This window comes from Panthera onca, chromosome A2 (genome assembly GCF_046562875.1).
Source record: "Panthera onca isolate mPanOnc1 chromosome A2, mPanOnc1 haplotype 2, whole genome shotgun sequence".
NCBI lineage: Eukaryota > Metazoa > Chordata > Mammalia > Carnivora > Felidae > Panthera > Panthera onca.
In genome coordinates this window covers 157,853,397-157,878,737 of record NC_138340.1, presented here as the reverse complement: position 1 = coordinate 157,878,737, position 25,341 = coordinate 157,853,397, and the positions used below count along the sequence as shown (strand labels likewise).

General features: G+C 39.3%; 1 protein-coding gene and 1 long non-coding RNA gene across 15 annotated transcripts in view; both read left to right on the top strand.

Annotated features, from left to right (window-relative positions):
- The window catches only part of TPK1 (thiamin pyrophosphokinase 1), a 350,382-nt gene that overhangs the window by 177,518 nt on the left and 147,523 nt on the right, over window positions 1-25,341 (top strand). For all 14 annotated transcript variants that reach the window (XM_078438252.2, XM_078438261.2, XM_078438281.2 and 11 more), the window contains one exon: window positions 10,372-10,467. In XM_078438252.2, coding sequence (XP_078294378.1) covers window positions 10,372-10,467 — 96 coding nt within the window. The remainder of the gene's footprint in view (window positions 1-10,371; window positions 10,468-25,341) is intronic.
- LOC145715311 (uncharacterized) lies at window positions 10,474-22,971 on the top strand. The gene is made up of 2 exons (XR_014137344.1): window positions 10,474-17,928; window positions 18,188-22,971. It is a non-coding gene; the product is annotated as an uncharacterized LOC145715311 (long non-coding RNA).

Sequence of the window (25,341 nt, the reverse complement as noted above, 5' to 3'; positions counted from 1 at the left end):
TAGTATGCTTTGTACAAAAGGAAAGTGGGAAATGGTTATTTTGTGATTACATTTCTACAGAGTAGATGACAATTTTAATACCTATATCAAGGAACATAGATCATTTAGATTCTGAGTGGCTTTATCTAGAGAACAAGTTTGGGCTAATTTTAGAACTGTATTTTTGATAATCCAGAGTATATGTCATTTTGCCCTCTGCCTGCCATGCTCTTAATCTGGCAGGCAGTTTCTTATTACAGAATTCTGGTCAGTTCAGTTTAATGACCGATTATGGAAACTCATTATTAATACTTTAACATACTCAATTTTTAGAATACTCTGGAATATATCTGCCCCAAATATTTCCAACTGTGTATCAGGCTTACATACAACAAGAGAGGCAACTTCAGCAGTAAATAGGGGATAATAAAATATGTGGGAACCAGAATTTTAAGAGTCAGAAAAACTCTTATCATTGCTTATTTACAGAAAAATCCACATCAGTAGTCTAATATGATGGGATAGTAAGTTATTTCACGTTTTCAGAGCCAACTTGAAAGATAATATCTGATGTAGCTTCTTGCCTCCTTTTCTAGACAGTGTTGATGGACACCTATCTCCCCTTCCAGAAATGTCCGTTTCGTTCATACTGTCCTTCATCCCTTCATTCCTTGACCTAATGAACCACCTCCAGCCTCATTCCTGCTTCACACTCCAGGATTTTCCTTTCTTTTCCTTTCTTTTCCTTGCTCTCCCATGGATGTCCTCTTAAGGAAAATGACTTCTCTTTGCTATTAAGAAGCAAGTACAGCAATTAAATTAATTCACAGTAAGAAATTGGTGATGAATTATCTTTCCTACTAGTATATTTAAAAATTTTAAAAATCTTTATGTATTTTTGAGAATGGGAGAGACAGAGCATGAGCAGGGGAGGAACACAGAGAGAAGGATACACAGAAGCCGAAGGAGGCTCCAGGCTCTGAGCTGTCAGCACAGAGGCCGACGCAGGGCTCGATCCCATGAGCTGTGAGATCATGATCTGGGCTGAAGTTGGACGCTTAACTGACTGAGCCACCCAGTCGCCCCTTCTTTTACATTTTAAAAGAAGAAACTCTTTGCCCTCCTATACTGCTAGTGGGAATATGTATTTTTATGTCCTTCCTAGAAACGAAAGCACTCTGGCAGTGTGTATATCAAAGATCACGAAAATTTTTCTTAGATTTTTCCCAGTGATTTCATTTTCTAGTAATCTAAGATAATAAACTGAAATAAACACTTATATACAAAGATATTGATCACAAGGGTAAGTTTAATAGCTGAAGAAAAAGCGAATTGTGAATATAATGATGAGCATAGTGATGATATTATATAATGGTATTATATGTTAGGAAAACAGAACAAAGGAGAGAGAGATCGCTAAGCATTCATTGCCCATTCTCAGATGTCTGAGGCCTCCGAGATATCTAAGCCTTGGGCTAACTATGGAAGTAGCTTGGAGTCAGGTGGGAGTCATGTCTGCTAAGAGTTAAAGCATTTCCAGGTATTTAAAACTGGAGAAAACCAACAAAATCAAGGTTCAGAATAAATTATAAAGCAATTTTTCTGCTTAAAGCTGCCAAAATACCCAAGGTTTAAATAAGCAGGGTAGAGTACAAAGCATGGTTAAGAGTACAGGCCTCTTAACTCTGCCTGGGTGGCTCAATCAGTTGAGCGTCCAACTCTTGATTTTGGTTCAGGTCATGATCCCAGGGTCTTGGGATTGAGCCCCATGTTGGGCTCCTTAATGAGTGTGGAGCCTGCATAAGATTCATTCTCCCTCTCTCTCTCTTTCTCTCTCTCTCTCTTTCTCTCTCTCTCTCTTTCTCTCTCTCTCCCTCTCCCTCCCTCTCCCTCCCTCTCCCTCCCTCTCCCTCCCTCTCCCTCCCTCCCTCTGCCCCTGTCCCCTGCTCTTGCTTGCTTGCTCTCTCTCTCCCAAATAGAAATTAAAAAAGAAAAAAAAAAAAGGTATGGGCTTCAGATCACATACAATGTCCTCAACACTTGTGTGACCTTGGGCAAGGTATTTAATCCCTCTAAACTTCAATCTGAATATATTAAATGTGATCATTGCGTTTACCTTATAAAGGGTATTGTGGGGATTCAAGACAGTAATTCATGTAAAGTGACTAAATATCTCCCATAACAATGTGTTTGTATTAATGTCATTTAATGAGGAACACAATTATCAGCAGGTGGCAATGTTAACATTCTAATTTTAAGACACTTTTCGGGGCACCTGGGTGGCTCAGTCGGTTAAGCGCCTGACTTCGGCTCAGGTCATGTCTGTGAGTTTGAGCCCTGCGTCAGGCTCTGTGCTGACAGCTCAGAGCCTGGAGCCTGCTTCAGAGTCTGTGTCTCTCTCTCTCCTTGCCCCTCCCCTGCTCATGCTATGTCTGTCTCTCTCTCTCTCTCTCTCTCTCTCTGTCTCTCAAAAATAAATAAAAAACATTTTTAAAAATTTAAAAAAAGGACACTTTTAAAATAATCTGATTTTTCGAAGAATTGGGTTGTATTTTGTTAGGAAAATTCTTAGTTTCTTGAAAAGCATCTTAGATTTTATAGCTACCTACACATCGCATTTAATTATGCTAGATGAGAGGCTATACGCAAGCCACTCCAAATAAATTTTCAGAATTGGTGTGCATGGCACCTTTGAGGAAATAACACTTCTGAATTCTTAACCTTATACACTCAGCCCATAAAGTTACAGTAGAAGTCTCAGAGCCCCGTAAAATCTCTTCAGGGTAATTTGTGCAAGTCCTTTCTTGTCCTGGGTAGATGGATGGGCATCGAATGACTTCACCGAAAATGAGTAAGCTAATAGCAGATTGGGGAATGCCTTCACCAGACTTAACTCCTTGCTTCTTGTTTTAATGAGGCCAAGTCTCTCTGTGGATATAGTGTATGAAATGAGTTGATATGTTCTTATGATTTTTTTCCCCAAAGGATCTGTTTTCTTTTCCATTAAAGAGTTTTAGAGGAGTCAGCATAGTATCACCTGAAAGGTGTTAAATGTAAAATGTAAAAACTCATTAACTTACATTAGTTAAATTATTGGCAAACAGTAAATTAAGTAATCAGGAATGACAGTCGCACGGCTTCCGCATCGGTCTTTTGCAGTTAGGTTGATTATTGATACTCATTGCCTTGTAATAATTTCTTTGAGTTGTCAGTAAATTAAAAAATAGTTCAGTAAGCATCCCACACAAAGTTCTTTGGAGAATATTTACGATATGGTGCTTCCTCTAGTAATCTTTGATGTGCGGTGATCTGACTGCAGCAGCTGATGTTTCTAGAGATTCTTCTGAAATGCTGAGGTGGCCCCTTGGGGTGTTCATCACTGTGCCTGGGGCCTCATGTGCATGGAACATGGACCCTCAGCCGCAGTTTTGGTGTGCACATTACTTCCATTACAGATGAGGAAAAGGGAGTTCAGAAAGATTTGATAAAGGGCTGAATCTTTTTCCTTATATGAAATTCCTTGAGCGAGTAGAGAGTTTCGTTGTAGTCACAAAAACTAATTGTGGTCCTGGAACTGAGATTAGGTGGCAAACTTCAGCCCATAGGCGGATCTGGCCCACTGTCTGTTTTTGTATTGCTCACAAGCTAAGAAGTGTTCTGACATTTTTAAATGGTTGGGGGAAAAAAGAAATCTAAAGAAGAATAATATTTTATGGCATATGAAGATTATATGAAATTCAAATTTGAAATTTCAGTTCTGTTGGAATGCAAATCTTCCTATTTATTTATGTATTATCTGTAGATCTTTCATGATCCAAAAGCAGCGTGAGTGGTTGGGACACGGGCCCTGTGGCCTGCATAGCCAGAAGGAGTTTCTGTCTGCCCCTTTCCAGAAAACTTTCCTGATCCCTGGTCTACACTGATCATTTATCTCAGGACTTTATAAGTGACTTCATTCATCACTGAGTGCTTACCACTTGCCATGCACTGTGGGTAGGTTCTTGTACGGGGATCCGAGAGTGAACAAAAGTTACGAAAGACACCTTCATGAGGCTCACAGCCTGAAGGAAGAGTTGGGTTAATATTTTAATAGTAATAAGGTGGACATACTGTGTTTATGTAGCAACATTACTTGGTCATTTGAATAAAATATTTTAATACTCATAGGCTATTTATAAAATAATGAAATGGGTTAATGTAATAATACAGTTATTTGGTTAATGTAAGCAGTTAGCACAGCCCTTATTGTTTAAACCTTTTTTCTTTAAAAATGTAAGTATACCACGCTCAACATAAACCTATCTCTTTTAGATGATTTGTGATTTTATTGTGATGAGGCTCATGCATTACATATATTGCATACATTTTTGTGTTTGCTATGACTGTAGATGTTGGCAGTGTTAGAAACTGAACTGAGCTATTGTCATTCTAGGACATGTTTCTGCAAACTGTTCATTGCTAAATTTTTATTGAGTCCCTGATATCAGTTTGATTCCTTGTCATTTGTCTTTCTGTTAAGAAATAAATTACAACTCATTATAAAACATTTCGGGGGGGTGGAGTGCCTGGATGGCTCAGTCTGTTAAACATCCGACTTCAGCTCAGGTCATGATCTCCCAGTTCACGAGTTCGAGCCCCACGTTGGGCTCTGTGCTGACGGCATACAGCCTGCTTCAGATCCTGTGTCTCCCACTCTCTGCCCCTTCTCCTCATGCTTTCACATTCTCTCTCTCTCAAAAATAAATAAACATGAGGAAAAAAAATATTCTGAGTTCCTTATGCAGTACTTTCGTAGTGCTTCATTTGTTAGCCTTAATGTACAATTGGTAATTCTCTTCCCTCATTGGATGTTAACTATGTTAATGTTATTGTGGGATTTTAGTTTCCTTAATTGCATATGAAGCACTAGCATATGTCACCTCTTTAAGAATCTGTGTCAGTCATGCCCTAAAACAAAAGTGTTACATGATTTTCTTATGGCAGCTGTGGAATGATACCCGGAAAAATAATTGGCAATGTTGCTTTTCTGTATTATGCTTATTGTCTAAGGCTGATCCACATTTGTATTTTAGAGAAGCATTCCATTAGTGCCATGAGGAGAGAGACGGTGTTAATCCGTCCATCGTTATTCTGTCCATCAAATTTCTGTCGACTGCTTGAAATGCACCTGTACTGTCCCCGCAACTGACACGCAAGTGCCGACGGCTGCTCAAGGAGGCTTGAGTCTTCCCTCCCTGACCGGACATCCAGAGTTCCCAGAGTTCCCAAAGTAGTAGGCAAAGATTGGCCAGACGAGAATTTGTGTGTGTGTGCGCGTGCGTGTGTGTGTGTGTGGGATGTGTTCCACTTGGGTTCCTTTGCTCCGTGAACTCACTCCCTCATGTGTAAAGTTCTGCTTTTGTTTACTTAAGTAGGTTTGCTTGTTTGTCTTCATTCTCCTCAAGTCTGCTAAATCAGCATGTTGGCAACCGGCCTAATTTACCTTATTTGTAACTTCTCTACATCTTTCTGCACCTTCCAGTTTTGTTTTCCTGAACCTTAGGGCACCTGTCATTTTAATATGAATTCATGATATTTGCTTGATATTGTGAATTCTTTCATTTTCTTAGTACATGTTCTCTATTACAATATGATTCTCAACATTGTAGTTTGGGGATGTTCATTATACCTCTATGGAGCAGAAGCTAATATAGTCGGCAGTTTTCTGAGTAGGTATCTCATTCCAGTGTATTGCACTAGACTATTTTATTTTACATTTTTAGTTTCTAAATTTAAAAAAAAATTTATTTATTGTTTATTTTACATCCAGGTTAGTTAGCATATGGTGCAACAATGATTTCAGGAGTAGATTCCTTAATGCCCCTTAAGCATTTATCCCATCCCCCCTCCCACAACCCATCCAGCAACCCTATTATGTTCTCTGTATGTAAGAGTCTTTTATGTTTTGTCCCTCTCCCTACTTTTATATTATTTTTGCTTCCCTTCCCTAATGTTCATCTATTTTGTATCTTAAAGTGAAGTCATATGATATTTGTCTTTCTCTAATTTCGCTTAGCATAATACCCTCCAGTTCCATCCACATAGTTGCAAATGGCACAATTTCATTCTTTTTGATTGACACTTGGCTCTATTTTAGAGTGTAGTTTTAGTCCAAAAGCAGAATGGGATCTCAAATGCCTACACTATCCCCACTACCCAACAAAAAGAAAGGAGAAATCTAGGGATGAATAGAAGACGGACTTTCTTGCAAGCAATTACTGGCTAGTGGTGAAGTGTGGCTAGGAGTTTCTCGGTATGGAAAGAGGAAGAAAAGGAGCCTCCCCTTACCTGGCTGTCTTTCTCACACTCAGACACACACACATTTATAATTTACATGTTTACTGATTATGATATTCATGTTTTTATTTAGCACTGGCCCTTTAGTATCTGGTAGAGCCCTACTTCTTCCATACACAGTACAGTTTAATAAAACAGCATACATAGAGTAAGACTCTAAAAAGTAGTCGACTGGACCCCCTGGTCATTTATTTATAATTAAATTTACATGCGTCTTTTTCTGGTTTTGATTTATGGGATGAGAAAGACTGATGAGGAAGTCTGTGGTAAGTAAATTCAACACACTGGAACAGAATTCTTAAACTCGTTCAAACTTAGTTCTCCTCGCTTTTCCTTTTGTGTTTGGTTAGGGTTTAGAAGGAAGGGGCGGCATTGTGCTTTCTCATCTTCAGAAGACTGTTTTTGGGTTAGAACAAAATTAGAGTAGCCTTGATATTTACACATACTGAAATTCGTGACATCAATTCAAGTCTTTTCCTTTTGAATTCTAATATAAAACAAAATTAACAGTGTAATATTAAAAAATAATAATCCACTTAAAAACGTGTGTCCACCAGTGGAGCTTATTATTAAAATTGAGTTATTTTTTTCAATTTTCCTTTTATGTTTATTTTTGAGAGAGAGAGTGAGCGAGCATGAGCAGAGGGGCAGAGAGAAGAGGGAGACAGAGAATCCAAAGCAGGCTCCAGGCTCTGAGCTGTCAGCACAGAGCCCGGTGTGGGGCTCCAATGCGGGGCTCGAACCCACGAACTGTGAGATCATGACCTGAGCTGAAGTCAGATGCCTAACCAACTGAATCATCCAGGCGCCACTAGAATTGAGTTATTTAAATTTCTATTTGTATAATGACAAAAACTTCATAAGAAAAGCACAAAGAATGAGATTGGAGCCACCTGCTGGCTTATAAAACAATAATATGGATCCTAAAAAATATATTCTAAGCAACTAAGAAAAATCAGAGTCAGTAATGGTTAAAACAAATGTTTCCACTCAAACATTGATATGTTAAAACTGTTCTTAAAACGTTTATTAGTTTATGCTTTGGAAATTTTCCGTATATTTTCAAGTCAGGTATACCTTCATCTATTAGGAAGCTAATACTAGAAACCATCTATTTGGTTTCTAATAGTGATATACTTTCTTATTTGGCCAGATTTCCTAGCTTTTATATCTCCTAGGTCCTTGGATTACTGTGAGTTTTTATTTTGTTTTTTAAACATCAAATCCAGTAAAATTCTTCACAGTATCCAGTGCTTCTGACTCTAGTAAATTGAGCCTTACTCTATACATAAATAATTATAAATAAACATTAATATAAAATAGTTGAACCTCACTTGATACCTAATAGCATTTCTGCATTTTTCCTATTCTGCAGAATTTTGTTGATTATTTCTTTGGTTTTATATGTCTCCTCTTCTAGACCTTCTTGTGTTATCATGAGACCCAGAAGACCGTAAAAACATCTTTAGTTGGCCAAAGGCCTGGTGTTGCACTTTGGCTAGTGCTCCGTTTTGCAGGTGTCCTTCTAGGTGTCGCGAGCTTCCCTGTGAGGGCTGTTGAAGCTGTTTCCGCTTCCAGTGAATTTGTCGCCCATCTGTGATGAGATTAGAATCATTTAAATTTAGGAAGATTCCAAGAAGCTACGGATGGCTGATCAACACCTCAGAGTTTCTAGAAGTTCTTGGTTTAGATACAGTCTGAATTTTTCAGTTCCGGTGATCTGTCTCCGTGTCCTGACTTACACTTTTCTGTGTGTCCGTCTTAAATTGATGAGATAAAGTCAGGTATTATTCAAGCCTTGCTCCTTTTTCGGGGGTAGCTTTTTTCATGATGCCATTCTTGTGGAACCAACTCTGGAGATGTTATTATAACCTTTTCGTGTCTGATATCTAGGCATTTGCTCCCACTTGAGAGTAAAGAAGCAGGATTTCTAGATGTGACATTGTTGCACCCTGCTGTCCAGTGATTAGCAAGTCCACTTAAATCTCTTGTTTTTAGGGGCACCTGGGTGGCTCAGTTGGTTAAGCGTCTGACTTCAGCTCAGGTCATGATCTCATGGTCCGTGAGTTCAAGCCCCGCGTCGGGCTCTGTGTTGACAGCTCAGAGCCTGGGGGCTCATTCAGATACTGTCTGTCTGTCTGTCTCTCTCTCTCTCTCTCTCTCTCTCTCTCTCTCTCTCTCTGCCCCTCCCCCACTCATACTCTGTCTCTGTCTCAAAAATAAACCTTAAAAAAAAAACACCTTTTTTAAACCTTAAAATCTCTTGTTTTTATTTCCTTAATCTACAAAATATTATAGTGGGACTAGATTCTTTCTTGGGTTCTCATTCACGATTATTTTTCCTATGGATCTGTGTTGATTCCGTGAAGATAGCTGTGAAGGTAAACGGGTCCATTAATTGTTTCTTGTATTATTGTTATTTCTGTTTGCCTTTTTCATTGTGTTTCCTTTTGCTGACGTGATTGTATTATCAGCACTAAAAAGAGCATAGATGATTTCCCATTGTTAAAATTCTGTATTTGGCAGTAAGATCCCATGCTGTTACACGCCCCCTGCCCCCCTTTGCCCTTTGCCAGCTGACATTTTTATTCCTCAGGAATATTAGTGAAACATTTATCAAACCCTTACCATGTAGCAGACTGGTGCCACACACCATTCACTCATGGTCATGAATGCAACATAATTCCTGTCCTCAAGGAACTTTCAGTTTAGTGACAGTTTGGTTGGGTGACAATCTAATCTCAGCACTGGTAACATCCCCGTAGGTTCTGGCATATTCCTATATCTTTTTTCTAGGAGCATTAGCCTAAGACAAGTCAACTTCTTTATGCCCTTGCTTGGTGATGATAGTAAATTTCAGTGTTCTTTTAGGGTCAGAAAAGTACATGTAGATGATTTTATAAAGATGATATATACATCTTTTAGGGTATAACATATTTCTAAATTATGAGAAATTAATTTTTTCATCGGTTGCTACCTTGTAGGACAGTAGTCATAAATGAATGAAGCCCAGGCTGAACTTGACACATTTAGAGAGACCTTGAAGTTTGAGAAGAACCTTTAAATCTACTGAGAACAGTTCTTAGAATAATTTAGGAGGCAGTATGGGTGTTTTGTATCCTTGAAAACTCTTTGAATGGCAACTTTATATACTGGATTATATTTAACTTCCCCTTACTCAGCTGTTTGTGAGAGACCACTGATTGTTACGTTCCTGAATTAAGAAGTCTCCAGTCCCACCACGCTCTGGTTTTATACACCTTTGCCTCTGTAAGACATTGGAGGAGAAAGTGTCATTTCAGAAATATTGTTTCTCTAGCCATCAAAGTTCACGAGTGCCAACCAGCTGGCACTTTTGTGACTTCATATATATAGATATATTCCTAGTTTTTCACTAGGTATCTGGTGTAGAAGAGGCAAAGACCTTATAAATTCACTTCATTATGTCCAAAAAATAATCCAAGAGACATATTTATGCAGGTGTAGCTCTCCATGCTTCTTTTTACATCGGGTGAGGAAGGTCCAGTAAAGTAATTTTATACAACAATAGACATGATTTTACTTGAAATGTAGTTTTATCATTAGTTCAATATTAATATTAGTTTGCCCATTCATGTAAGTGAATTTGGGAGGTCTGCTTAAAAAAATGCAGACTTTTTTTTCTTTTTTTTTTTAGAGATAGTTTCATTTTAATTTCAGGTAATTTTACTGTGAATATATTTTGTAATACTTATACTAGAGCCCTTATGTTAGTCTCAAATGTCATCACAGCAGTGATTCTTAAAGACCAGTAATGTAGTATAAAGCTGCACTTTTGTTGAGTAAAATGATTGTCATAATCAGACCATTATTGTGATATTCTAACACCATTTCTGAGATGTCTTGTTATGTGAGATAAAAAAAGACGATGACAATGATACTAATGATCGGGGTATATAATACAGGCATAACTGGCTGTGTCTATTGATGCCTTATCTTTTATGGTTTTTGATCCTGTTCATAATAAGGCTGCCTTCATTACGTGTTCTTACCTTTTATCTCTCTTTAAACACATAGGGATGTGAGATTATATCAACGCCTGACCAAGACCATACTGACTTCACCAAGTGCCTTGAACTGCTCCAAAAAAAGATAGAGGAAAAAGACCTACAGGTAAGATGCACACCTTTTTGGTGGTTAGGAGTCTTGGTACCAAGGATGTGAAAATCCTGCTTAAACTTTTCACTCATCGGAAGTGATCAGTTACTTTTCTGTCAATCTTTTAGATTCCCTGTCAGATTTTTCCCATATACTGAATAAATCTGTACTTAGCTGCCAAAGTATTGATTTGTTCACTTAAATCAGAGGTCACAGATGCAGATGCTTTATCATGGGAAAGTCACAAAAGAGGGGAGGTGGACTTTGTATAAACAGCTGAAACTGGTTGCTCATTTTTGGCCTAAAATAAGTCACCACTTTTCATCTCTTGTTCATTGTTGCCATGCAGACCTACGTGTGTTCAAATATTGTGGGGGCAAAACAGGCAAACAAGTACGGCCTGTATTTGGCCCAGGAGGCATCATTACAAACTCTCATCTATAAATAAAATGTTATCAACTCTTTTTTTTGAAATCAGAGAAGAGTCCGCTGCTTTGCATTTGTGGACTCTTTTTTAAGTCCAGTTTAGTGAAGGTCAACAAAATTAAATGTGAAGCACTGAATGACAGTTGACCATTCTTTTACTGGCAGGGGCAGGAAAGTAAGCTGAGGCACATGATGTGTAGTGTTAGACTAAGAAAACTAGCGGGACGCCTGGGTGGCTCAGTCGGTTATGCATCCCACTTCGGCTCAGGTTATGATCTCATGGTTCATTGGTTTGGGCCCCGTGTTGGGCTCTGTGCTGATGGCTCAGAACCTGGAGCCTGCTTCGGATTCTGTGTGTGTCTCCCTCTCTGACCCTCCCCCACTCACGCTCTGTTTCTCTCTCTCTCAAAAATAAATAAACATTAAACTAGGAAAACTAGCAAAACATGCTTGTACATTCAAGGCAGCCCTGAGAAGAACTTCCTCCGTCACAGAAGGTTATCAGAGAGGTGACATAGTAGATCCTTTTCTCTTTTTGAAGACAAGCCTTGTTAATTGTCATAATTGACAAGGAGCACATTGTGCAAACTGAACAAAAGTAATTGAGTGAACATTTCCCATCTCTGTTGTAGCTTGAACGATACCAAATGTATTGTGCTATTTCTGGCAATAAATTGCTATAATTAAATATTTGCTTAATGAAAACAGAACACAGCCCATTGAGAGTTCCAAAGAAGCCCATTGCTTCATCCGGACATAGCTGAGTTTGAGTTTCTTAGAAAAAAAAAATTGTCAGTTCTTCTCAACTTGTGTTTCAGTTTTCCCAGCATCAACACTGAAATTAAATTATGTGTGTCAAATTGATCGTATCTGTAATATAGTGCTCGGTCATTAAGTCTGAAAATAAATAATCATATCTCAAACTCATCAACAGTGAAATTCAGAGAGAGCTTCAAGCTGGGGAAAGAGGGTAATCAGCTGTATGTGATCCACAAAACAGATCTAGTAAAGTCTAGGTGGGCCCAGTGGGAGGGCGGAAGCAGGAGGACCTGTTGGAGGCATCCATGTTGGGTGGAAAGGACCAGACCCTCCCAGTCCCACCGTGCTTAGTCATGGGCTGGAAGCTCTTAGGGACTGCTGTACCTTGATGGCACTTGCTACTGCATCCTGAAGGAGTTGCCTCTGGGCCATGACAGCCAGCTGCCCCCTCCCAGGCCTAGCGAGTTCTTTCTGGGAGAAAAGGGAGCAGTGAGCTTCCACGGATGCCTCTGGGCCCTGGCGTGATGTAGGCCCAGTGCATCGTCCAGCTTATCTTGCACTACTTTTTCTCTTTGTTCCTAAAATATGGCCTGTTCCCTCTTCTCTGCCTTGAGCGATTTTTGCGTATATTGCCTTTTCTGCCTAGAATTTTTATTTCAATGTTCATTTATTTTTGAGAGAGAGACAGAGCATGAGCAGGGGAAGAGCAGAGAGAGAGAGGGAGGAGCAGAATCCAAAGCAGGCTCTAGGCTCTGAGCTGTCAGCACAGAGCCCAACTCAGGGCTTGAACCCATGAACCACAAGATCATGACCTGAGCTGAAATCAGACACCCATCTGACTGAGCCATCCAGGCGCCCCTCTTCCTAGAACTTTTTACACATTTTTTGAATATTTTTCAAATTTTTCCTTCTCTTGGTCTATATCACGATGGCGGAACAGGCGATGTCCTTAAAGAGGACTCCTCTTCCCCCTCCCTCCACGTTGGGGTCTGCCACTCTACGTTTCTGTTCCCCCTTTGTTCTCCTTTGAGACACTCCGAGCACTGGTAATAATTTTGGTGGTTATTTCTAATTGTTGGCTCGAAGCCTTTCTTCCCAGCTTCACTGTATGACCCACGAAGTTGGGACAGATCTATCTTGCTCACAACTGAACAGGAGGACCTTGAGTGTTAGAAGTGGCCTATGAATGTTGCGCCTGTGGGAACACACAGGAGGGTCGAGCACAACACAGAAAGGGGAAGGGCTTTTTAGAGAAGGCTGGGGCATCATAAACAAGTGGGGGGTGGGTGGCAGAGGGAGAAGAGCGTTCAAGGACAGATACCTCGGCGTGGGGAGGATGGATAGTGCTTCAGCGAACCAGTGGGAGGGAGTTTAAAGCATTTTCAGATGGACAGTGAGCGTGATGGGTTTGGTGTTTTAAAAAGCATAATTGAATAAACCAAAGGCTCCATTACTCACAATGAAAACCTTGTGGTTGTATTAACATAACCTTCAAGTTCTAGTAAATCTGACAAGGTGGGGTATCTGTGAGCTTCCACCTGTCTTTACATTTAACCTCAAAGTACATCATTTTATGTGATTTAATGTAATAGCAAGAGAAAAGAAAGATTAGAAGCATTAACAAGGAAAATCATAGAAGATGCCCCTGCACACGTTGTCGTACCCTCTAGTGAGATTATGAGGACCGTTAAAAATTTCTTCTTAAAATCTGCATAAACTATAAAAAAAATCCTTTATGCTTCTCCACCTAATAAGTCCAATCAAATTATCATACATTGCTGTTTTTCTACTTGCTAAATTATAAATAGGAGGTTGTCATCAATGTCTGTATTTTATAGTAAGATCTTCTCTTACTAGCGTATACTTTAAAATGTAATTATAGGGGCGCCTGGGTGGCTCAGTCGGATAAGCATCTGACTTCGGCTCAGGTCATGATCTCACAGTTTGTGAGTTCGAGACCTGTATAGGGCTCTGTGCTGACAGCTCAGAGCCTGGAGCCTGCTTCAGATTCTGTCTCCCTCTCTCTCTGCCCCGCCCCTGCTCACGCCATCTCTCTCTCTCTCTTTCTCTCTCTCTCAAAAATAAATAAATATTTAAAAAATTGTTTAAAAAATAAAATGTAATTATAATATAAAGGAATTGAATTAAAGTAATATTTAATATGTTAAGGAACCATACTGTGTACCATATTAGAACTCTATAGGATTTGAATTAGGGTCTGTCCTTAGGCTAAAGGAGTTTACTACCCAGAACATATGATGAATTTTTAAAAATTACCCTAAATCACCTGATCTATTTATCTATCTATTTTAAACCTGCTCAACCTCACCTTTTATTTTTTTGCAAAAGGCTTCATCGTTACATGTGACTTTTTAATGCTTTGCTTTTATGTAACCACATTGTTTATCTGGAACATTATCATGATGTTCCAGATCCTGAGTCATGAATAATACATTATCAGGATGCCATCTGATATGACTGGATCTTCAGGGAGCACATGTTTCTTTTGATGCCGTGATGCATACCTGAGATTCAAACCTTTGAATTCAGTAAAAAACATCAAAAGCTATTGCTCTGACTTTGTAAAAATGTAAGGTGTGTGTGGTTCAGGATGAAGCACAAATACATCCAGATTGTAAGGCCCCAAGAATAACGGACCTCCTAAAATAGAGGAGTATTATATGACAACAGAATCTGTTATTTCAGTCTCTGATATTTTACACACAGGTTTAACATTGGACACAATTTGGGCAGAGAAGTTGTCATTAATTTCACACTGTCGATTGTGTACTCCTTGTGTTTGGTAAAATTTTAATACATTTTAGCTTCCTTATGCCATGTCTTTTTCAATCAGATTTTCAATCAAATGATGGCAGTATGTTGAATAAGGATTGTATGAATGAGAGCAAGTGCCCAACCTTTATACATGCACACAAATATTAACGACTGCAAGTTAAATAAGGACTGTGGGATTATGACCTATTGTATTAAGTTGTTTTTTTTTTAATTCTTGTAATAGCCTGAGCAAATATTAAATTGTGATTTGTATGTATTAGAATAGTTTTTATGTGATTATTTCTGAATTGTAGTTCTCAACTATTGAGATTCGGTAAGGGATATTAGTCTTTCTACTTAATTCCTACATGGTATTTCTCAGACAGATACCTTATGTTTAGACATCTTCAAGTATTATGAGGTTTAGAATATTTATTTGTATCCACTAATTTTCTTTCTTTATTATAATTTATTGTCAAATTAGTTTCCATACAATACCCAGTGCTCATCCCAACAAGTGCCCTCCTCAGTGCCCATCACCCACTTTCTCCTCTCCCCCTTCCCCCATTGACCCTCAGTTTGCTCTCAGTATCCAAGAGTCTCCTATGGTTTGCCTCCCTTCCTCTCTGTAACTTTTTATTTTTTTTCCTTTCCCCTCCCCCATGGTCTTCTGTTAAGTTTCTCCGGATCCACACTGGAGGAAAACATATGGTATCTGTCTTTCTCTGACAGACATATTTTACTTAGCATGATACCCTCCAGTTCCATCCACGTTGCTGCAAATGTCATGATTTCATTCTTTCTCATTGCCAAGTAGTAGTCCATTGTATATATAGACCACATCTTTATCCATTCAACAGTTGATGGACATTTAGGCTCTTTCCATAATTTTGGCTGTTGTTGAAAGTGCTGCTATAAACATTGGGGTACAAGTGCCCCTATGCATCAGCACTCCTGTTTCCCTTGGATAAATTCCTAGCAGTGCTATTTTCCACTGATCCACTGTATCCACTGATTTTCAACGTTGGGTTATTTGTGCATTATTGTTTGTAATGGACTGATAACTTTTTTGTCTGTTTGTACAAATGCCTGTTGGTCCTCACTTAAGACTGTATCTGACTGGAGTAATTACTCATCACTCTCCTAAGCTCTGACTCCTAGGATTGTAGGAGGAACCACGATAGTGTTCTGAGCGTTAACTTCCAAGGGACTCTGGTGTCTCCAGTATAGTCTACTCCAGTAAGCCAGTATCTTCGGCAAGATTCCAGTCTCCTCTAAAGCAGAATTTAATAAATGTGTTGTGTGTGTTAACATGTATTCTGGAAGGGAATAAAAAGTTTACAGTAGAGACACTTGGCAGATACCAACTCAGTCAAGTAATCAGAATCAACAATGCCAGTGGTAATTCCCGTTGATAGCCCAGGCCCCTCTATCTAACATAAAGGGTGACAAGTGTACTTGGGAAGTTCTTCCCTAAGGCCCTTAATCCCGGGTTAATCTTTGAAAAGAAGTCAGAGAAAGTCACATTGAATATCACTGTACACAATACCTGACCGATATTTTCAAGGTCTTGAAAAACAAGGGAAGATTGAAAAACTGTCACAGTCGAGAAGAGATGAAGGAGACATGGAAACGAAATGCAATGTGGCATTCTCATTGGTCCCTGAAATGGAGCAAAGGTGTTAGTGGAAAACTAGGAAAATGTGAATGAAATCTGGAAGTGAGTTCCTAGTAGTATATTGGTGTCCATCTCAGGTGGAACAGGTACACCATAGTTACAGAAGACGTTAATATTCAGGGACTGAGTGAAGGGTATAATCCCTGTACTGTCTTTGCAACTTTTTTACTAAATCTAAAATTATTCCAAACTAAGGAGTTCACTTGGGGTGGGGGGAAAGATGTTCACTGTTTGACATATGCTCTAACTATAGGGTGGTGTCATCTTTTTGTGACATGGCTCAGTGAGGTAGAATTAAAAGACACGTACTTCTTAGAACCCAGGCAAATCCAAATACCTTTCTGTGACCTCTTTCACCTTTCAAGTGGTTCCTCAAAAAGTTTCAAAATAGCCACAAAAGCTTCTCTGTCGCATATTTTGGCAGCTGTTTTATGGGAAAACTATGCCTGATTGAAAGTCTTAGTTGGAAACTTGAAGATCGTTAAGCTATGGCAACAGCCCAGGTCCTCAACCTTCCTGGTTTCTCAGGACATCAAAGGGTGTTGCTAGTTAATCAAATAGAACTGGGATTTGATAGAATTTTATCACGATTGGCTCCAGAAGTAACCCTCATTCCTCATTCCTGCCCTGCCTCCTTACCTGTCAAAGTCCTGTGGTCTCCATCAACACCTCCATTTTCACCTGGCTCTTCTTAGGGCCATACTCTGCCACACCTGCCTTTTACTTGTATCTTTTTTCCCTGGGCTTCAGTGATCACTCCTGTGCCATTAACTCCTTAATTTATACCTCTCAGCCAAAACTCCAAAGCCTTTTTCTAACTGCTGAGAGGAAGGCCCGAAGAATTTCATTTCAGTGTCTAAGACAAAATCCATCATTTTTCTCTGAGAATCCCATTTTCTCTTTCTTCTCTATCTCATTCACTGGTACCACCATCCATTCACCTGGCAGAAACCTGAGAATATCCTTATATTTCACTCTACCGTCCCTGACCCGTTGGTCACAGCTCCTTTAATTCATAGGTACGTCTTGTGCCCGTTTGTTCTTTCCAGTCTTGCTGCTACTCGGTTAGTTCAGACTTTCATCATTTCTCATTTGGGTTATTTTATTAGCATCTGTTTGACCTCATTCCCTCTAGTCTCTTATTAAAACTCCTATCTTATATGTTAAATGCATATCTGCTTGAGATCTTTTATGTCTCCCAGTTATTTGCTCAATAAATATTTGTTCAATGAATAAATAGATTTCCAGTAACATTAATGCAAATTCCCAAGGACATCATAGCAAACCTTAACTCAGTCCTTCTTTGAAGGGATTTTCTTAATAGTATTCTGGATATCCTATTAATTCTCCTGCAACATATGTTGAGATGATTTATCATCCTGTGTCTACCATTGTAATAGGAAATATGTTTATTACTAAAATTATTAGTCTTGTATTGTCGTTTTTTTGTTTGCTTCAGGTTTTTATTTAAATTCTGGTTAGTTAGCGTATAGTATAACATTAGTTTCAGGAATAGAATTTAGTGATTCCTCACTTATGTATAACACCCACTGCTCATCGCAGCAATTAATACCCTCCTTAATGCCCATCACCCATTTAGCCCAATCCCCACCACCCACCTCCCTTCCAGCAACCCTCTGTTTTTTTCTCTATGTTTTTGTCTCTTACGGTGTGCCTCCCTCTCTTTTTTATTCTTCCTTCCCCTATGTTCATCTGTTTTGTTTCTTAAATTCCACATGTGAGTGAAATCCTATGGTAATTGTCTTTCTCTGACTCATTTATTTAACTTCGCATAATACACTCCATCTAGCCCTATCCATGTCATTACAAATGGCAAGGTTTAATTTTTTTTTTTTTTTTAAGTATCTTTTTTTTTTTTTTTTTTTTTCAACGTTTTTTATTTATTTTTGGGACAGAGAGAGACAGAGCATGAACGGGGGAGGGGCAGAGAGAGAGGGAGACACAGAATCGGAAACAGGCTCCAGGCTCCGAGCCATCAGCCCAGAGCCTGACGCGGGGCTCGAACTCACGGACCGCGAGATCGTGACCTGGCTGAAGTCGGACGCTTAACCGACTGCGCCACCCAGGCGCCCCAAGGTTTAATTTTTTTGATTGCTGAGCAATACTCCATTGTGTGTGTTATATCTATATATGACATCTTTATCCATTCGTCAGTCGATGGGCATTTGGGCTCTTTCCATAGTTGGGCTATTGATAGCGCTGCTACAGACATCAGGGTGCATATATCCCCTCGAATCAGTGTTTTTCTACCCTTTAGGTAAATACCCAGTAGTGCAATTGCTGGTGGTAGGGTAATTCTATTTTTAACTTTTTCAGGAACCTCCATACTGTTTTGCAGCATTGCTGCACCAGCTTGCATTCCCACCAACAATGCAAAAGAGATCCTCTTTCTCCGCATCCTTGCCAATATCCGTTGTTGCCTGGGTTGTTAATTTTAGCCATTCTGACTGGTGTGAGGTGGTCTCTCAGTGTGGTTTTGATTTGTATTTATTTCCCTGATGATGAGTGATGAACATCTTTTCATGTGTTTTTATTTTTTAACATTTATTCATTTTTTAAAGACAGAGAGAGACAGAGTGCAAATGGGGCAGGGCTAGAGAGGGAGACACAGAATCTGAAACAGGCTCCAGGCTCTGAGCTGTCAGCCCAGAGCCGACACGGGGCTTGAACCCACGGGCCGCGAGATCATGACCTGAGCCAAAGTTGGCCGCTTAACCTAGTGAGCCAGCCAGGCGCCCCTCTTTTCATGTGTTTTTTAGCCATCTGGATGTCTTCTTTGGAAAAATGTCTGTTCATATCTTCTGCCCACTTCTTCACTGGATTATTTGTGTTTTAGGTGTTGAGTTTGATGAGTTCTTTCTGTATTTTCGATAACCTATTATCAGATATGTCATTTGCAAATATCTTCTCCCATTCTGCAGGCTGCCTTTTAGTTTTTTTCACTGTTTCCTTCCCTATGCAGAAGCTTTTTATCTCAACGAAGTCCCAATAGTTCATGTTTGCTTTTGTTTCCCTTGTCTCTGGAGATGTGTCTAGTAAGAAGTTGCTTTGGCTAGGGTCACAGAGGTTGCTGCCTGTTTGCTCCTCTAGGATTTTGATGGTTTCCTGTCTCCCATTTAGGTCTTTTATCCATTTTGCGCTTATTTTTGTGTTTGGTGTAAGAAAGTGGTTCAGTTTCACTCTTCATGTTGCTGTCCAGTTTTCCCAACACCATGCAATGCATTGCAATTTCAACATTTGGCGTGCAAACGCTTGGGATAGGGCTGGCACTCTGCATAGTGATAGAAAGCTTTTTAGTTTTTGAGCCTCGGTTTTGTCATCTGCAAAGTGAGAATAACAATTTACCCGTATCAGCAAGTTATGGGGCAGAGCACCTCATTGCCTGCTACATACAAAACGTTTAATAAAAATATAACAACAGTACTATTAATAGCCATGCATTGTTTTATACCTTAGTTCTTGTGATCTGCAATGTATTTTATATAATGTACTTATACGTTTACATAATGCATTGCATGTTGTAAATTATAGAAGACACATAATTTATATATAATTACTTTACAAAAACATTTTGCGCATATCATAAAAGATAAATATATTGTGATCTTTTGATTTTATGATAAATTTCAAAGACTGACATGATTTTAGAATTAGACCCTGTTTTTAGAAATCTCTTGAACTAGTTACAGTTTATTGCCCACATTCATGCCCTTACCAGTAGCATTGGTTCTTTTGGACATATTCTGATTTCACAAGAATTATCTTACTCTCAGAAACTTGAAGGAAACAGAGGACTCCTTATGTGTTGAAATGTTTCTCAGGGGATGTCTTCACCAGCCCTCATTCCCAGGGAACTGGTGAGAATGGGGGGTGTGTGTGTTCGGTAATGGAACCCAGCACCACCCCGCCAACCATCGTTTGTAGCTTGCCTTGGTGCAGAGAGAAAACAGGAGTGATTGGACTTCTCTAGTCCCGCAGTAACCACTGTGTGCCTTACATTCGCTGACGGATGGTTCAGAATTTAGACTTGCAAGGGCAGACCTCCTCCCTTCAGATACACTGTGGAAGCTACTGAGGTTCTCCTTCCTCGCTTAGCGAACTCGTGTACAGAGTGCCTGTTGTGGTTGTTATGCTTAGTTGGGCACCTAAGTTCAAGGCCCCAACCCTCCAGTCTCATAGAGGAGACAGATGTGCATGTAACCATAGAATCACTCAGACTATAGTGAATGCTGTAACTTGCCTCTACAGAAGAGTCGGCTTTTTTTTTTTTTTTTTTTTTTTTTTAGTTAATTGTTTACGTGGAACTCTCACCCTTTAACTTTGCATTTGAGAAAATGGGATAATATAATTAGTTTTCTGATGATATTGCAGCTCATATTGATGAGGCCTTCCATAAAAATTCTGAAAAAATTTTTTAGCATTTATTTATTTTTGAGAGAGAGAAAAGATAAAGCGAGCGAGCGCAAGCGAATGGGCGGGGGAGGGGCAGAGAGAGAGAGAGGGAGACACAGAATCCGAAGCAGGCTCCAGGCTCTGAGCTGTCAGCGCAGAGCCGGATGTGGGGCTCGGACCCATGAACTGCGAGATGACCTGAGCTGAAGTCGGACGCTTAACCCACTGAGCCCCCCCAGGTGCCCCCATAGCCTCCCTTTTAAAATAAACACCCCCACCCCAACCCCACCCCACCTCCTCTTTGATCTCTTGGCTCAGCAATCCTTGTCCCCCTGTCTGCTCAATCTTCGTCACACATTTGTCACCTGTGTATTTAGGATATTTGTTTCTATTACACCTTCACTCATGGAAATGCAAGCTTCATGTGGGCAGGTAACTGTGCATATTTATTCCCTGTTAACATTCCTAGCACCTCCAGTAATACCTGACCCATCGTGAACACGACATAAATATTTACTGAATGAATGAATGTGCACATATATGGAAGGATCCTTTTTTAGCAAGCCCTTTTTATCAAATGTTGGTAAATTTTATTAAGTAATCTACTTTAACAAGGCTGATTCCCCTGCTTCAGCTCTTGTCCCATTATAATTGAAGATTTTTTGGCATTGGCAGTACATGGAGCTGTTTTTTGATCCTATATGCCTTTGGTTTTTTCCTTCATTTTATGGGGTAGAGGAGGAGATATGTGTTGTGTGTAATTAAAAATGGTACACAAAATGCCTTCTTTACGTTTTTTTAATCGGCGTTTTGTAACTTCTGAGACCTGCTTCTTTTTCCAAGTTGTAAGTTGCTTGGAAAAGTTGAGAGCTGAAAAATGAAAATACATAGAGATTGTCTCATAAGCCATTACCAGTGTGAACTTGACAAGAATAAATCTTGCCCGCCTCCTTGAAGTAATACTGAGAGCAATACCATTCAATTCCAGCGTCTGCTGTATAGCTGAGGCAATGTAAGACTTCTGTGACGACTTCCTCTACCTTCTGGACTGTGCCTGTCTACCTCAAAGCAATGTTATAAACTTAAATTAGTAATTGTTACGAATTTCTAAAAAGTAAAACATGTCCACATACAGACATATTCTGCTATACTTAAGTATGTCTACACAAAACACCTCTTGTTTTTCAATATATAAGCGGAATCGTTCTCTTTGTCAAGTGCCAAAGTAACTGCTTATACATTCAGGTTCTGGAACAAATGCACAAGCTAAGTATCAGATGAGGAATCAAGAAGAAGGAAAGTGTTCTGGGCATCGAGTGAACTAGCTGGCTGTTTCCTAGATCATTTTGGAGAAACCTTCAAAAGAGAAATTCACATCTCTGTTTTTCCTTCTTCTTAGAGACCAGCAATCTTTTTTATAGTGCTGTGTAACAAGAGAAAATAGATACACCCGGTGCTTTGAAGTGACTCGGGAGATGTTGCTACGGATATAAAAAGCTTACTGCCTTAGCAGCTCTGGCAGCCTCATCCATCCCTGCCACAGGAGAAGCATGCTTTTATAGGCCCCGGGACAAGGGTTAAGTTTATCTGCTTACCAGGAATCTCAGTTGGGTGACTCACTTGCCAGATAAAATTTCTTATTAATTCAGAGAATTGCAGATACGGTTGGTGTGATACTCCTCTGCAGAAGGCATGCTGACCTCACGTGGAAAGGACGATTTTATTTTGAATTACTGCATCGAGAAGATGCAGAAAGCACAGAAAGTGGAGGAAGAAACTATCTTGAGGACGTCTGTAGGAAAAATGCACATAGAATGGAATATCCTGCAGATACTTAGTAGATTCTAAAATCTCCCCTTATTCTGCAGATCCCTTAGCAAGACCTATGTGGCTGTACCCACATCTATGATTGTGATTGTCCACAATAATAATTATAGCTGCATTTATAAGAAATGATTGGTATGTAGTTTAAGTCATGACTGACAACTAAAAGAAAGTTACTGCTTATCCCAGGGATGTGCATATCAGATCAGTATGTTTTCAGTGGTAGTTAATTAAGTCATCAGGAGAAGAGAAATACATCCATAGGAAATACGTTCTTCTTTGTGTTAAACGACAAGGATAGGTATCTCAGAAAGTTTCATTTAAGTCAGAGGGGAAGATGGAATTTATATAATATTCACTTTCCATTCTTCTCTTAGTCACTGGAAGTAGAAAATGCCATTCCGTCTCCATGACCATCGCTTTCCCAGTTGGACTTAGCATACCATGGTCAACTTGCTGGTCCAGGACAGCAAGTGGTGTGCTAAAATCCTGACGGCTGGAGGAGAAGGGAGGGGATTACAGCTCCGTTCCTGGGTCCGTGATGTACCTTCGCCTCTTAACATCTATGTGAATATATGTAATCTCCAGTATGAGCAGCTGGGGCTAGATATTTGGGAACACATTAAAAAATAGGAAGATGTGAATTCAGAGTATACCGATTACATTTTAATTCTGTTTCCTCATCCATTCCTTCTAGAGATTTTAGATGGTTATAAATAGACCCTAAGTATTCTTGATTTTTTATTTTTGTTTATTTTTTAAATGTTTGTTTATTTTTGAGAGAGACAGAGCACAAGTGGGGAAGAAGCAGAGAGAGAGAGGGAGACACAGAACTGAAGCAGGTCCCAGGCTCCAAGCTATCAGCACGGAGCTCCACATGGGGCTCAAACTCATGAACTGCGAGATCATGATCTGAGCCGAAGTCAGATGCTTAACTGACTGAGCCACCCAGGCGCCCCAGTATTCTGATTTTTTTTAAAGCATTCATACAAATACAGGAAATTATTTCAGAAAGAGGACATTACTACTGAACAAATGTTTGATCCTAGATGGCACTCCATTTGTATGGATGCTCATGGATATGGAATACATTTAGCAAAATCGTAAACAGAAGCATTGCTTATAACAGTAAGGTGAACCTGAGGACGATGAGGTGATCAGCTATTTTGCGTACATGTATTAGGTAAAGCACGCTTACTCACTTTACAAAAAAATAAGCTTTAAGTAATTAATGTGACTGCAGTAAGAGTTTTAACATTCTCATTTGGCATTATAAAATGGTCGAATGCATATCTAGAAACCAGAGTGTTAATGACCAAGTGCAAAATTTGCAATCAAAATGTTCTCTATTCTCCCAGGAGGTGGAGAGGGAATAATTAACATAAACTATTTATACTGCTCCAGATTGCAAAACCTAAGGATTGCACTACAGCAAGTCTGATAGCCACCTATTATAAACTGGTCAGTAAAAAATGAAGAGTTTTATATGGCTCAACTTTGGGAAAATAATACACTCAAAGTACTGCAAATAGCTAAATCTAATCCATCCAGACATGGAAACCAAGGGTTTCATTTATCACTTTGGACAAGAATATGCAGCGAAGATTTCTTTTATCGCCAGTGCAAAGCAAGAAATATCGTTGGGTAAAAAAGAATCCTGATGATGCAAAAGAAGATAATTGCTATTAAGAAATGATTGCCAGTGCAGAAATACTTATCTTCTAAGAACAAAGCATTTCTTTTTTTTTTTTTTAATTTTTTTAAGCGTTTATTCATTTTTAAGACACAGAGAGAGACCGAGCGTGAGCAAGGGAAGGGCAGAGAGAGAGGGACACACAGCATCTGAAGCAGGTTCCAGGCTCTGAGCTGTCAGCACACAGCCCGATGCGGGGCTCGAACTCACTGACCACAAGATCATAACCTGAGCTGAAGCCAGACGCTTAACTGACTGAGCCACCCAGGTGCCCCAAGAACAAAGCATTTCTGACCAAAGTCAGTCTGTTTGCAAAAAGGTTTGGACAATTATCTGTCTCTTCTCACCTTTCTCAGTAGGTGGAAATAAGTACAGGACGTAGGTACAGGTTCACGTCCGAGTTTCCACAGAGTGGGAAGAATGACAGTTCAGTGCTGTTTCAAATATCCATCTTCAGTAGAGAAACATGTATGTTAGAGAATTCTTAGCCCGAGTGAAAAGTATCTGATCCATTTCAAATTGGATGCTCAAGAATGCAGAAGGGAATTTTTTATTCATTGACCAAGCAATCATTTAGCTTCTTTGGACAAAATTGATAATATGCAAATTGTAATAGCCTTTCAAAGTCTACTTGCAAATAGCTTATTGTTTCTGAATATGATATAAATGATATTTTGATTTTTTTATTTTACACTAAACATCAACTATTGTGCGGTATTTTGGCTATTCTAAACCACAAGAGATTCATTTTTCCATTTCTCACGACCCCATAACTCAAAAGGAATACCTTTGAATACATTTTCCCGAGAAAAATCTTCATATCCTGATAGTGTGAGAGGTTTGGAGACCATGATTACCTCCATTGGATTTATAATACCCATGTACTTATTTATACAAACTGTGACTTTCTGTAATTATACTTACTCGTGAATATATTCCTGACTCTTCAAAGAATTTAATTTTCAGCAGAGATAATAGAATAAAATCATGTAAAATATCCATCAGTGTGTTTGTTTATTCCATCCAACTCTCCTTGGCGCTTACTTCCTGATACAGAGAAATGTGAACACATACAAATTAGCTCTTGCCATCCCTTGGTGTATTTACTTGGGAAGGAAAAATAACACGTTCCCACATTTTTGTCTATATCACAGTGTTGTTTTGTTTGTATGAAAGAGATGCCTCGTCCCCAGGGATCTCCCTGATACGGCTTGAGCCTGTAGTCCAATTAATCAAGGAAATATTAGTACTCAGTACGGATCTGTAAGGGAAGACAGAACTATTACTAAAACCAGGCTTGAAATGTTTGAACTACAAAAAT